The sequence below is a fragment of the Alosa pseudoharengus genome, unplaced genomic scaffold, assembly GCF_046254945.1.
Source record: "Alosa pseudoharengus isolate Yale_2024_CS ecotype anadromous, Long Island Sound unplaced genomic scaffold, YU_APseudo_1.1 YU_APseudo_1.1_scf_13, whole genome shotgun sequence".
Taxonomy (NCBI): Eukaryota; Metazoa; Chordata; class Actinopteri; order Clupeiformes; family Clupeidae; genus Alosa; species Alosa pseudoharengus.
The window spans coordinates 35,117,205-35,133,217 of record NW_027468598.1 but is presented as its reverse complement, the minus strand read 5'-3'; the positions used below and the strand labels follow the sequence as shown (position 1 = coordinate 35,133,217).

Sequence of the window (16,013 nt, the reverse complement as noted above, 5' to 3'; positions counted from 1 at the left end):
AAAATGGACGGAGCGCCACGTTTGAAGTTCAGGAAATCCCTTGCTTTATTAAATACATGTATTGATTAATTGTATAATATCATAATTATATTATTCTGGCAACAGCTATCTTTATAGAAATTAGTCTATTAGCTTAACAAGGGCCACTTCTCTCTCCTATTTGGCTGATATTTTGTCTTTGATCCATCGCTTGCACCTGAAAGTAGTGTAAATTGGTGGTAGCCTACTTTATGTTTAAAAAAAAACACATAATAATGGATTAAGCCTACATTATTACATATAAAAACAAGTAGGCCTGTAAAGCCTGTCCACTCCACCACAACAATTCTAGAGAGGTTTTGCTGTGATTGGAGGCCCTTTAAAACGGTTTGGACCAGGACACCTCTGCATGTGCCCATGTTGTGCGTGAGGTATTCAGTGGAAGGTCATGGAAGTCTAGTTGGCCCCTTGCATTCCTATGGATATTGCTCTGCGCGGCCTAGCCTAGGCCTACTCATTGGTTGAAGATACCAACCAAGTTATGCATAGTTCATCTGATTTCCTTTATTTTGTCCACTCTATCAAGAAAGAATGTTTAATTTGTTCTTTGCCCATAGAACAGCTCTGATGGGGTATCTTCAGTGTCACTCAGGACTTTGTAGGCTACATGACATAAGCAACTGCCAACTCTGGTAGACTCAGGAATTCACATGATGTGTAAGTTTTACTGAAATCAGACTGCAGGGTGGGAAGTCTCAATCTAATTTTGTTGGTGCAACATTTGTCTTTCTCTCTCTCTTAATAATGATGGCTGATGTGTCATCTGCACATCTCCCTGCACATTAATGACGCAGTAACATTTGAGCTTATAAAGATTTGTCTATTATTCAGAGCCGAGCCAACCCATCAGCAGATCACAAACCACAAAACTGTTGCTGCAGCATCACCCAAACAGGAGGATGTTGTGGAGATGGCCCCAGCTGGCTGTAAATGTTTTTAATGTTTTGGCTGTCGCGTCACATGGCCCCAGTGGGATACTGCCCTGCATCAGGTTACAGCAGGGCGGTCACTGGCCTGGACCGACACCTGTTGGGAGATGTCTTCGGAGGAGGGAATCCCATAATAGCCCCAGACATGCTCATGCGCCTCTCAGACAGTAGCACTGCTGCTACCCTAGAGATTAGGTCACACTTAATCATAGCGACGTCACTGGTATTTTTAGGAGACATTCATCGTGTGGCAAATTCTTTTAACGCCAGTGTTATTCAAGAGCCCAGGGGATGGACGGGAGCTAGTAGACTAGTAGGTGCCATGACTTTCGAGTTCTTTCTTCCTCAATCCATCAAACTGATTTTTATTTCACTCTCTCCCTTAACTGACATGATTCATCAAGCTATCAACTAGGAATGTAAATCAAATTTTTTAGTCTTCTTACAGATTTGACACTGATTTGATGATGTTATTTACACAACAGAGTTATTTTTGCTTGGTTGTTTTTATGGCTATATAAGGCCTAGAAAAACTTGAGAAATAATAGTAATAGTCATCAGTCATTTCAGTAGAAAAAATAATCAATTTAACTCAATTAAAAAATAATAATAATGAGTGCAGTGCACCTACTGTAAAGTGGCTAATTTGTTATCATAATTTACATATAAATGACACATACATACACATCATCAATCTTTTTATTGTTACAGTATGATCATTTTGACTTCATATTAAAATCCACAGAGTTTTCTGTTTTCACAAGGAAACATCTGTTAAAAATTTTAAATAAAAAAAGAAATTCCACAAACATTCTGCAACACAGTTAAGTAATTTGGAAGAATATACATCCAAAAAATACACATCAAAACATACCAACCCTTGTGAATATTCAACAAAACAGCCAGGGTCTTGGTGCATTGCCTTTTAAAGAGTTGTATTTATGTCAATGTATATTTACATTCGTTTCACTTACTCATGTGCTCAGGAGATGGTTATTTTTTTGGCACCAGCCAGCCAGGCCCGTTACTTTCATTTAAATTTTATTGATTTTGAATGATTCAAATAAGTGCAGCTTTGTGTGTTTGTTCTACCAATGCTGACAAATCCCTGTAGTTTGCCAGGGTAAAGAAAATGCAATGTGTCTCACAATTTGACATTTGTACTTGAGGTTAGCATTTGTAAGAGATATTGTATAACTTCAGCCATAACACACAGAGTAGCACTTCTTATAAAATTACAAGTGTAACAATGGAAATGTTTTTTTCCTAGCAAAAGTGGGCTACCATATAGGTGGGCCTACACTTGCTGCACTCTGATGTTGAAATGATATGGGGCAATGCTATCTCCTGAAAATGTTGATGTTTTTCACTATGAAGGACAAGCAAAAACTACTCAACTATTCTGCCACATTTTGACTGCTGCCTGTCAACGTCCTCATTCACTGTTACAAGGTTACTTGCTTTACAGATGGCAAACATTGCGGTCATGATAATATATTCGTAGAACACTGCCTCCCTCCCCCAAACACACACACACTCAGTTTTTTGATATTCAGATATTACACTTCGAGATGTATAATGTTGAGTTCCATTTTGATACAAACTGCACATAATTGTACAGCAATTTAATGTTTGAAAAATCACATCCCTCTCATGCTGTAATTCGTCTGGAAAGAAAGGCAAGTCAAACTGATGGACTTGAATTTGCAATCCCTGTCCATAAATTCCAAAACACAAAAGACACTGTGAAGGTTAGATATGACAAATAAATATCCAACAGAGGAATGACCAGCTGGAAATAAGGCCATGTGAATATGTCCCATTCAATGTGTTATACTTGTTACATGATTTTATGTTAAATTGTCTTAATCCAGGAGATTAATACTATGAAGCTCTGAAGCCAATGATGTCTTAAAAAGTATTTTCCTGGAATATGTGTTAAACAAGTCGTAAGTGACTTCTCAATCCAGGATGCTCTCTTTTCTGAAGAACCACTCAAATGTCAGTGTATATACAAGTGTAAATCATTTTGTATGTAATGCATACATTTAGAAATAAATGTGTATACTCAATCACAACAACCTTTGTGGTTTTATTTTACATAGTATTCTTTTTTTGAAACTGAAAGAAGACTCAGAAAATCTACAATGAAATGGAATACCTGAATGTCATTCAAACTACATCATTGTCTGGCACTTGCTAAATTTCCCATTAAATGCACATTAAGTTATTATTATTTCAAAAACACAAACTTAACTCGTGAAGCAAAAACGTTACAGTCCCTGTGAACCAAAATCGGACATTTGTTTGGAATGCAAATTAGAATCAGCTGATTTAGAGAATGGTTGGAACTATATTCTAGACCAATTGAGAGGGACAGCCACACAGCCAGTGGATCTGCCCACAGTGTTAGAGACCAGGGGGCCTGCTGTCCATTTTTTCACGATTTTGAAACTTACTTTAATAATATACCGGTACTTTGCAATGTTTTCGATCATTCAGATTTGTCTGTGTGGTTAATGTCCCTCTCCCTCTATTGTCTGTGGCGTGTCATACTCAAAACACATTTGTTTTCGGTTTACAGGGACTTTAGTGACCTGAATATACAACATATAGCTTGATGACGGAGCAACTTTTTTAAACATACAATATAATGTCACCTCTGCTTGATAATGATAGACCTTGGTCTTTATACATTATATAATACTAACATTTCAATATAATACCAGCTCTGCTCGATAATGATATGGTCTTTATATATTATATAATACTAACATTTCAATATAATACCAGCTCTGCTTGATGATAATAGACCTTGGTCTTTGTATATTATATAATACTAGCATTTTCAGGTTCTTCAATTGTTTTACAAAGAAGGCTTAGATTAGATTGTGACTACCTACACCATATCTTATTAGATTCAGTGAAAAAAAAGGTAATTTCAAACTTGGTCTATATTTGATATTCAGCCAAAGGATTATTACATTCTTTTTACAGTAAGGTAACAATCTGTCAATATATCAAGTCACTTGCATTCAATAATACATGTTTATAATTAATAATAACAATTACACTAAGCAATCATGGCAATGTAGCATTGATGATAAGAACGACATTTGAAGATTTGTACATTTACTGGGCAATTTGTAGAATTAAACTGAATGATTACACCAGCCAGAGTATGCCAGAGGGAGACTGCTAAGGGGTGAGACCATTTCACTTTTATAACACCTGCACACGTTCACTACCTGATGGTCTATATGCTGAGAACCACACAGGTGTGAGTCGCTATATCCGGTCCGGGTGGTACTACACACTAGTTGGGCTAAAAGGGTGTTGGCTTTAAGGATCTTACATGCATGGCATCCTTCATTCATTCGCCAATTCATTAGTTTGTTCGTTGACTGACTGAATTGATTCTCTCATTCATTCATTCATCCATGTAGTCACTGTCCACAGAGTGCATGAAATGCACATGTTAAGAACGTTTCCCTCATCTCAGTAGCCAGTAGCTAGTGATAGATGTTGAGGAGGTGGTGTCACTATTCTGACTCTCCAAGCCCCAGCTACCCACATCAGCCCACAAACTAGACTCATGCAGGTGCCACTTGATGGTCTTAAGTGTTGATGGTCAGATCTATGGGCATGTTTGCCTGTCAGATGGTTTGTGAGATGCCCAGACCTGTTGTGGAAATCCCCCCTTATATAACGTGTGAAGATGACCGGTCTCTCTGAGAAAGTAAGGTGTGGGTCCAGGATCAACAGACCAGACACCAACTTCCATGTCATTTTTGACTACTCCGTCTTGTGTGACAGTTACTTGAAAGTACAAACACTTTTTGATTGGAAAAAAAGAAATAGTTGTACCTATGCATACATACATTTGGATTCCATATACATTTGTGGATAAATATTCATCTGGGTGGTTTGGTTGCCATGGCGGTGTCCATCCGTCCGTCTGGTGGCTATGGCAACCGCATCACTGCTCTGCCGTCTTCCCACTGCCGGTCCCCTTGAACTTGACCACCATGACGGTGATGTTGTCCGGGCACCCGCGGTAGAAGGCCTGCAGCACGATGCTCTTGGCGCCGAAGTGCGGCTCGTTCAGACGCTCGCGGACAAAGCGCACGGCCTCCTCGTTGCTGAAGGCGTCCCACAGGCCGTCCGAGGCCAGGATCATGAACTGCGGCTGCAGCTTGTCCAGGTCAAAGGTCAGGACGTCGGGGTCGGGGACGATGACGTTGAGGTTCTTCAGCGGGTAGTCGCCCAGTGAGCGTGACATGGCCAGAATGCCCTGGACGCGCCAAGACCCGTTAAAGCTGATGAAACCGCCTGTGAGGAAATGACCATGGGGAAGAGAAAAGGTCATCTACAGGTCACTATTTTAGCACCGGTCAAGATCTGGGCCACTATAGCACCTGAATATTCTGATCACTGATGAAATTATTACTACTATTGTTAATAATTATTGGTAATGGATTCTAACAGTAGAGATTTACGTATACTATCCAAGGTGACCAGCATAAATCATCACTCACCATTTGAAACTTGTTAACTATTTACACCCCCCCCCCCAAAAAAAAACAAAAATAAAAAATATAAACAAACATAAACACAATCATAAAAAGTCAGATTGTTATTACGCTATATTGCTATTACGCTATATTGTTATTACGCTATATTGCTATTACGCTATATTGTTATTACGCTATATTGCTATTACGCTATTGTCTTTCTAAATGTGCTTTATCAACTGAAATATGTGCTGAAAGGTGTACTGAAATGATGACCAAGATGCGTTTACCCACTTGCTCATCAAGCTGCATTATCATACTTGACCAAAGGGTGGCAGTCAAGACACATATTTTTTCCCATTATTACAATCAGTGTGGAAATCCCAGTGTTCAGACCCTGATAGCCCTCCACCAGCACCAGGACCCACAGATGAAGCCCTCCACCACCAGGACCCTCAGATGAAGCCCTCCACCACCAGGACCCTCAGATGAAGCCCTCACCTGTGTGCACTGGCCTCCCCTGTAGCCCTCCCCTGTGTGCACTGGCCTGTGTGCCCTCCCCTGTGTGCACTGCCTCTACTCACCTGCTTGTTTGATCCTCTTGCGCTCCCTCAGCTGGTATGGCTTGTGGTCGTGGGACAGCGCGATGGTGTTGCCGTCCTTATCGCATAGCACACCCCTGGAGTCCCCCACGTTGGCCACGGTCAGCTGCTTATCAGAGAGCAAGGCCACCAAACAGGTGGTGCCTGGGACACACACACACACGCATACACACACACACACACACACACACCACACAGACACACACACACACACACACACACACACACACACACACATACACACACACACACACACACACACACGCATACACACACACACACACATACACACGCATACACACGCATACACACACACACACACACCACACAGACACACACACACACACACACATTAAAACAGATTGAGACATGGGAAATGGTCCCCCATACTCCCTGGCTTATTGGTTTGCCTGTCAAGCAGCCACAGTAGTGAGTTTGAATGGTTGTTTGGCACATTTTCTGGGTTCTGAGCATTTTCTTGCAGGGTTCTGAGCATAGTGCACATTAACATGATTAGATTATTTTTTTTTGCAATGGATTGGGTTGTTTGGGTTGTTTTATTTTTATTTTATTATTTGGACAAAAGCGTCTGCTAAATACCAAAACCATAACCATTTATTAATTACATTTAGACACGGCCAGTCATTCAGTGTAGCTGCCTAGGTCTTGTCCAGGTGTGTGTGTGTGTGGCTCCAGCAGATTTGGGTCTATGAAGCCCAGTTGACTGTGAAACAGACCTGTCTCTGGTCTTGCCCTAATCTGCTGGAGCCACACACACACACACACACACACACACACACACACACACACACACACACACACACACACACACACACACACACACACACACACACACACACACACACACACACACACACACACACACACACACACACACAGAGACATGGACCAGACCAACTGCTAACTGGTGGCCCATACCCCTGAACATGGACGAGCACAGCAGGTCTCTGAACGTGTGAACCAACAAAGAATATGTTTGTGAATAATAAAGTCCTTGTATGGAATGCTGAGGTCAAGGAGGGTATTTTGGACAACTCTGCTGTATTTGAGCACTTCCTATACTATACTTCATTTGGACAACTCTGCTGTATTTGAGCACTTCCTATACTATACTTCATTTGGACAACTCTGCTGTACTTGATCACTTACTATACTATACTTCATTTGGACAACTCTGCTGTACTTGATCACTTCCTATACTATACTTCATTTGGACAACTCTGCTGTACTTGAGCACTTCCTATACTATACTTCATTTGGACAACTCTGCTGTACTTGAGCACTTCCTATACTATACTTCATTTGGACAACTCTGCTGTACTTGAGCACTTCCTATACTATACTTCATTTGTAAGAATTCTGAGGGAATGGAAAGTGGGGTACTGTTCCCAGATATCCAGGATATGCTGCTGAATGAGACAGCTGATGGCATCATCTGTTCTGGGACCTGTGCGAGGTGCTCACCTGCTTCGTCGTATTTCTCAGAGAGCTTGTCGATCATCTCCTTGTCCAGGTTGAGGATTTGCTTCTCCAGGATGGTCTGGTAGCTGAGCACGCTGTTCTCCTTCTCACGCTCGTACGCCTGGAGCTGCTGCCGCAACGCATCAGGCAGGTGGGCCTTCACATAGTCAGCAGCAGCCTGGCAGAGAGGGGGAGAGTGGGAGAGAGGGGGAGAAAGACAGACACAGCAAGACAGGGGGAGAGAGGAAGGGAGGGAGAGAGGGAGAGAAATCTTCTATAATGAATGTGTTTCAGGTCAGCATATATCCACTCCTCTCCATTAGCAGTCTGGGATGAGAGCGATTGGGCTGTGCTTTGGTGGCTTCTGCTGAATGATTTGCGTTACCAAAGAACATTTTGTGCACCAATCAACAAAACAATAATTGAAGTTGAAGATGCATTTACGATAATAGCTGAAGCACTGATACAAACGTTCCTAAATAAATAAATAAATAAATAAATAAATATTAAAAACAGGGCCTCTTATCTAGCACCATTCAATGTAATTTATTAAAACATACTTCTTAAAGAAGTCCTGCACACTGTCCTTTACGCATGCAAATACTTTATTTTGCAATGTTTCGCTCACACAGACCTTCCTCTGGTGAATTTGAAATTTCTTCAACAAGCATTACCTTATGACCTTTACCTTTTCCGATGCCCAAAAACGAAGTGTGCAAAAGCACTTTTGAATTTATTAAAACATACCAGTAATTTCCCGACTATTAACCGAGTTTTACAGTATACATTGATTTTGCAAAATTTCTTCAGCTATGAGGTTAATACACGGGGTGGGCTATGGGAAAGCATTTCTCTGGTTTTGTTTTTTTAATTTGCATAAAACACTGTCCTGCGGTTCATACACATTGTGGCTAATACGCAGGAAATGACTGTGTTAAAACACTTCATTACATTTAATCCTGCAAACAGTAATGTTAATGTGTGCACAAATGCATGCACAGAATAATACCCATGTGTCCAATCCGTTTTCTTCAGTTTGAGATATAACATGACAGTAGCGTACATTTAGGTTTGTGTCACAAAATATTTTCCATCCTCCTGATAACCAAAGCACAGGAAATAAACAACGGGGTGGGGGAGGGGGCACCAGCCTCGTTAATCAGGGAGGATTAATGGGAACATAATTGATTTTAATGATGACTGCCACCAAAGCCTTCCATGTGTCTTTGGCAGCAGACTGCATGCTGGGAGAATCACGGTTGAAAAACATACACACTCGTTTTTCTGAGAGATGACTGATCAGTTGGGCTTATAAGAGAAATATCAGCGGCAAGCCCATGATTAATGTCTTATCTCTTTGCCTGCTTGAATATTAGGATGCATGTTGTACACCAACGTATCCTAAAACCATTTACAGTATATTACAAGTGCAAATACAAGATATATACCAATGGATTTGAATACACAATGCACTATAACATTTGAGAATATGCTGTATAGATTTAAACTGAAATACAGACTCATACATTCTCACCACTTTCTAAGATGCTGAAAAACTCAGACAGTGATACCACAGCTTCATACCGGCCTGCCATATTGAAATGTCACCTTCCAAACGTAACTCATGTACGCTTTCTCTCAGAAGACGCCATTGGCACATCCACTCGCCCCGAGATTAATTTCACTCTCTTTCACGCTTTTAAACATCAAACTGTTTGTCGCAGCACACATTATGCCCACACTCTGAAAAGATACCACAACGGAGGAAAGATAGCACATCTGAGGAACACTGCTGGAAAGATAACTAAACAGGCTCCTTCCTGGAAAATGTCAATTTGCTCGTGTCAGAGCCAGTGTTATCTGCTAGATTGGACAGATATGAATATCTCTCTCTATGAAGAAGCAGTAGCAGCATCTTAAGTATGTTTTGCATATACGGGTTGTCCAATTGAGCTGTTGAACCCCTGTGTCCCAGCGTCTCACGTGTCCAATTGAGCTGTTGAACTACTATGTCCCAGCGTCTCACGTGTCCAATTGAGCTGTTGAACTACTATGTTCCAGCGTCTCACGTGTCCAATTGAGCTGTTGAACTACTATGTTCCAGCGTCTCACGTGTCCAATTGAGCTGTTGAACTACTATGTTCCGGCGTCTCACGTGTCCAATTGAGCTGTTGAACTACTATGTCCCAGCGTCTCACGTGTCCAATTGAGCTGTTGAACTACTATGTCCCAGCGTCTCACGTGTCCAATTGAGCTGTTGAACTACAATGTCCCAGCGTCTCACGTGTCCAATTGAGCTGTTGAACTACAATGTCCCAGCGTCTCACGTGTCCAATTGAGCTGTTGAACTACTATGTCCCAGCGTCTCACGTGTCCAATTGAGCTGTTGAACTACTATGTTCCAGCGTCTCACGTGTCCAATTGAGCTGTTGAACTACTATGTCCCAGCGTCTCACGTGTCCAATTGAGCTGTTGAACTACTATGTCCCAGCGTCTCACGTGTCCAATTGAGCTGTTGAACTACTATGTCCCAGCGTCTCACGTGTCCAATTGAGCTGTTGAACCACTATGTTCCGGCGTCTCACGTGTCCAATTGAGCTGTTGAACTACTATGTTCCGGCGTCTCACGTGTTCCTGTACCTCAGGTTATGACAAGCCGGCTGCCAAAAAACCTTTTAAGTGCACTGTGGAGAGCTATATAATCGCCTGTACATGTAGTTTACTCCACCTAAAGGATTACATATACAATGACCTGCAATTATGGTCTTAAAGCTTATAGAACATGGGACTCTGCTGACGGAGAGTTATGTGTGTGTGTGTATGTGTGTGTGTGTGTGTGTGTGTGTTTGTGCAAATGTCTTTGTTGGCCATCAATTTGTGTGTGTGTGTTTGTGTTTGTGTGTGTGTGTGTGTGTGCCCTATCTCTGAGAAAGTCCTTATAGGTTAAATAACTGCAATAGTTTAATGTGGCGTGATGCGGTGAGCTAGCCGTGAGCTAGCGGTGAGCTGCTAGCGTGTGATGTGATGGAGAGCTGTGTGTTTGTCTTCTCCCTCTCATGCGCAAGTCAGAAACATCCAGAGGACAGGTAGAAATCACAATGCATAGCACTCAACACCACCAGATAGCATGCATGCACACACACACACACACACACACACACACACACACACAAATCAGGCCGGAGACTTTGAAGTCCAGTGCTTAACTGTGTGAGTGTGTCTAGATTTCACTTACATTTTGGGGTTTTAAATAATCCAGCCAAGCGCACAGGCCTGCTGGAATGCAGCTGAGTGTGTGGGGAATGTATAGAATGTATAGGCCGAGCTGATGTGTTATTATCAGAGTGGGGAATGTATAGGCAGAGCTGATGTGTTATTATCAGAGTGCTTATTGTATTACTGACCTTCAGCGGTCTAGAGTGGCTATGTCCAAAAATAGCTTTCAAGTCACTCGTATGCTGTAAGTGCTGGCAGGAGGGGTAGTCAAGGTGGAATGCACACTAATACACACTAAAGAATCCCACAAGTCACACTCCACACACACACAGACACACAACCTTCCTACCAAATACACAAAACCTACTGCAACCTACAGCGCACACACACACACACACACACACACACACACACACACACAGTACCAAGACTAAGACATTACAGTATCACTCAACCTCTCTGACCTCCATTTTCTGTTGAGACACAAATAAATCCTGAGATAAATTGACAGAGATAAAGGCTGCGGAAAAGTGCACTGCCAGCCAAACCACCACCACCACTACTCTCTCTCTCTCCCTCCATCTCTCTCCATCTCTCCCTCTCTCCCTCTCTCCATCCCTTTCTCTCCCTCCACCCCCCCCCCCCCAGGCTTAGCTGAGCAGGGGAAATGTAATCCTGCAGGCCAATCTTATACAATGAGCAGAAAGCAGAAAGCTCTCCCTTTGGCCTTTTATGGCTGTGGTTTTCGCGCTGCCCGTCCAAAGTCAAAGCAGCCCTTTCTTTCCCAATGACAGAACCGGGCATTTAGAACCGCCACAGGTGGGGGGGGGGGGGCTTACTGATGACAGGCATGGGAAGATAAGATGTTCTAAGTAGTCCTTTCTACATATCCCCTATAGAACCGCTCTTTGTCCAGGTCTACAGAAAGGGCAGTGCTGCAGCCCCTATATGGAGGGGGCAGGGCTAAGAGGGCAATAAGGGCAACACTGTTCTTGCGTCTTTTCTTACATGCGTCAGTACAACATAATCGTTACATTGTGGCATTGTCATTTCATATTCCACACTTACACTGATACCTTTACATGAATACACAGTCTGAGTGAAGTTACAGACTGATGTTTGCCCTCTCACTCATACACACACACACACACACACACACACACACACACACGCGCATGCACACTGTACACACACGCGCACTGTACACACATGCACACGCACACACGCGCACACACACACACACACACACACACACACACGCGCATGCACACTGTACACACATGCACACGCACACACGCGCACACACACACACACACGCGCGCACGCACACTGTACACACATGCGCACACACACACACACACACACACAAACTTGTTTTACATCCCCTCTGTGCTTGGTCCTCTAATTGAGGCGAGTTGATTTCTGCCAACTCAATTAGCCATTAGCCATTAGCGCTAGTCAGATTTCATTACACAAACCCAACTGCTCCAACCCCATATGATGCTCTACTCCAGGCTTGCTACTTATTAACTGAATGGCTGCAAAACAAAAATGTGCAAAGTTTCTCAAAGCAAAAGAAGAAAAAATAGAATGTAAAAGAAACACCAGCACTAATATGATTTGTGTTGCACTGTCATATAACTACTCTCTTCATACCATTAAAGAGTGAGCATCTTGCTTTGGCGCTGAAATGGCTTCAGTCGGCATCTTTAGTGGGGAGTTTGAACCGATGCTGTTTCTGTAGCCCAGAGGCATAGCTCTCCTCTTCCTCCAGGCCGTCTACCCCCCCCCCCACCACCCCAATGTTCTCTCTCTCTCTCTCTCTCTCTCTCTCTCCTTCTCATCCCCCTCTCATTGCTCAGGAAGGCAGCCGTGTTTGCTGACGGAGGCGAGAGATGCTCAGTGTGACAACAACAAAACCACGGCAACAGCTGCATCAGTACCCCCCGGCCACCCTCTTCCTTCCTCCCTCTCTCTCTCTCTCTCTCCTTCTCTCCCTCTCTTTCACTCTGTCTCTCTTCTCTTCTTCTCTCTCTCTCTCTCTCTCTCCTTCTCTCCCTCTCTTCTCTCTCTCACTCTCTTCTCTTCTTCTCTCTGTCTCTCTCTCTCTCTCTCTCTCTCTCTCTCTCTTCTCTCTCTCTCTCTCTCTCTCTTCTCTCTCACTCTCTCTCAGCAGATCCTATCAGCCAAAACACATTTGTCAGCAGAGAAGATGGTATGGGGCTGCCAATGCGTTTGCTTCCTGATGAAACCAATTCACCTTATTTCTAACCCCCACTCCCTTGGGCCTATGAGATCAAACAACACACACACACACACACATCTGCACACACACACACACACACACACACACACACACATCTGCACACACACACACACACACACAACAAAGTGATCATGATGATCATGATCAGCCCAAAGATACACACACAGACAGACACACACACACACACACACACACACACACACACACACATACAACAAAGTGATCATGCATGATGATCATGATCAGCACAAAGATGCATACTGACTTGTGTACACACACACACACACAAAACAAAGTCCAAACACCTCCTCCACAGCTGCCCCCTCTGCTCTGTGTCTCGCTGAGTGACAGGCCACTAGGTCAGCTCCGCTCACAGCAGAACTGGACCTAAACACCAGCTGCCTCCGGGCCGGACCTGGGCCGCGTCTGGCTGAGTCTCTCCAGCGCTCCCTCTCCTCATGCTGACCTGCCTCAGGGCTGACCCTCTCACCCCCCCACACACACATGCAAACACACACACGCAAACACACACACACACACACACACACACACACACACACACACACACACACACACACACACACACACACACACACACACACACACACACACACACACACACACACACACACACACACACACACACACACACACACACACACACACACACGGCGTGAGGGTGGCATTGCTGACCCCACTCACACACACAGCGTGGGGGTGACATTGCTGAGGCTTGCGTCCCCCAGGTGGACAGTGTGCACGTCCACTAATTTCATCACGGCCTCTGCAGCAGCTGCTGCCAACGCTACATTTCCCTCTTCCCCTCTTTCTCTCCCTCTCCCCTCCCCTCTTTCTCTCCCTCTCTTTTTCCCTCTTTCTCTCCCTCTCCCCTCTCTTCCCCCCTCTCTTCCCCTCTTTCTCTCCCTCTCCCCTCTCTTCCCCTCTTTCTCTCCCTCTCCCCTCTCTTCCCCTCTTTCTCTCCCTCTCTCTTCCCCTCCCTCTTCCCCTCTTTCTCTCCCTCTCCCTCTCTCTTCCCCTCTCTCTTCCCCTCTTTCTCTCCCCTCTCTTTCCTTTTCTCTCGCTCTTCATCTCTGCTCCCTCTCTCTCTCCCATTCTCATTCCCTCCCTCCCTCCTTTTCTCTCTCTTTCCATCCCTCCATCTCTCTCCCTCTCTCTCTCCCTTTTCATTTCCCACTCTCTCTCCCTCTCTCTCACGCTACCTCTCCCACCCAGCGCTCAGGGGTCAGTGCAGATCGTCACGGTTACCGAGCCACACTTATCTAAGTGCTTCCTGGGAGACAGAAGCAGAGTGTTTTTTTCTCTTAAAAACTCATTTCCACTAAATGATTAGATATTTTAATGATTCCACACAGCGCTGCCGGCGTGGGGCAAGAAGGAATATTTAACACCACCATGGATAAAACAGGGGAGCAGAACTTCAGAAACGTTCAGCTTTATTGTAAAATGTTTAAAAGTTTATTGTAAAACTTTTATTTTAAAATCATTAATTTCCTTTACTCTGAGAGGAGATTGGAGAAAGAGATGGAGGGATCGGGAAATGACCACAGGTCACACACACACACACACACACACACACACACACTAGGACTGTACATGGTCAGGATGTTAGTTGGTGGCTTAGTGACCTTACTCTTTCTATGACCTTGACCCTCTCCACTGCTGCTTTAAGGAGGGCTGTGCTTTTTGCTGTGTGGAGCCGTGAGTCATGAAAACCTGTGACTGGCAGCTTGTAATTGTGGATTTCTGAAGACATGCGATCCAAATTTCTGCATTCCAATGGCCTCTGAATACCCTTCTCCGTGCTACTGGCAACACACACACACACACACACACACACACACACAGACACACACACACTTTCCATGCTATTGGCAACAGAGCCTGGCAGCAGCACAGAAAAAAGGCCACCAACTGCAGCCAACACTAACTGGTTTAATTCTAGCAAAATACCCACGTCACTCCAAATGGCTCCTATCCAGCTAGAGAGCTCACTCAAAACGTGCCATCATGAGCCATATGTCACAGTTCCGACCACAGATATCCATCCAAAGCACCGCTTGGGGATTGGTATGTATGTGTATATGTGTGTGTGTGTGTGTGTGTGTGTGTATGTGTGTGTGTGTGTGTGTGTGTATGTGTGTGTGTGTGTGTATGTGTGTGTGTGTGTGTATGTGTGTGTGTGTGTGTGTGTGTGTGTGTGTGTATGTGTGTGTGTGTGTGTGTGTGTGTGTGGGTGGGGTTGAAAGCAGAGACATGTGGTCTATTCGGTTAAGATCTCTGTCTCTCGGCAGGATGTCTGTGCTGGACAGGTCAGTGCACACCTGGACGCACTTAACTGGTGAGAGCCGCACAGCGCTCGTGCGCTCACACTGCTGCAGTGCTGCTGTGATGGAATGGGAGCCTCACGCTGTGTGGCATCATCAATTACCCATCAGGACTCTGGAGGTGGACGCCTGCCACAAAGAGATGCTATTGGAGGACACGCAACGCCCACGCCTCACTTAGCTATTTACAGAGAGCTTCAACCCACTTCCAGGCCTCCACTATACGGCTGACCAAGCCTCTGCTCTGATTCTGTGCCATTCGGACACTATTAGCGGCCCTGCTAACACTGCAGCTATTGCTACAACTGCTGCAGCCACTTCTACTATTTTTACTCTTACTACAATTGCCATGGCAACTGCTAACGCTATCCCTATCCAGCAACAACAGCAGCACTGCATTTCTAAGGCACATCTCTTAAACAGTGAGTTTGATGGCGGAGAGAAAATAGGGCATAAACACAAACACACATAAAAGAGTAGAGTGTCTCATCATTCACACAAGAGAAAGAGTAGAGTGTTCCATCATTCACACAAGAGAAAGAGTAGAGCGTTCCATCATTCACACAAGAGAAAGAGCGTTCCATCATTCACACAAGAGAAAGAGTAGAGCGTTCCGTCAT

General features: G+C 44.1%; 1 protein-coding gene across 2 annotated transcripts in view; it reads right to left on the bottom strand.

Annotated features, from left to right (window-relative positions):
- Positions 1-1,649: 1,649 nt before the first annotated feature.
- The window catches only part of ppm1lb (protein phosphatase, Mg2+/Mn2+ dependent, 1Lb), a 69,646-nt gene continuing 55,282 nt past the window's right edge, over positions 1,650-16,013 (bottom strand). For both annotated transcript variants that reach the window (XM_076282934.1, XM_076282935.1), the window contains exons 2-4: positions 7,570-7,744; positions 6,067-6,228; positions 1,650-5,300 (exon numbers count right to left, since the gene is read on the bottom strand). In XM_076282934.1, the coding sequence (XP_076139049.1) occupies positions 4,948-5,300; positions 6,067-6,228; positions 7,570-7,744 (690 nt within the window). In that variant the 3' untranslated portion in view covers positions 1,650-4,947. The remainder of the gene's footprint in view (positions 5,301-6,066; positions 6,229-7,569; positions 7,745-16,013) is intronic.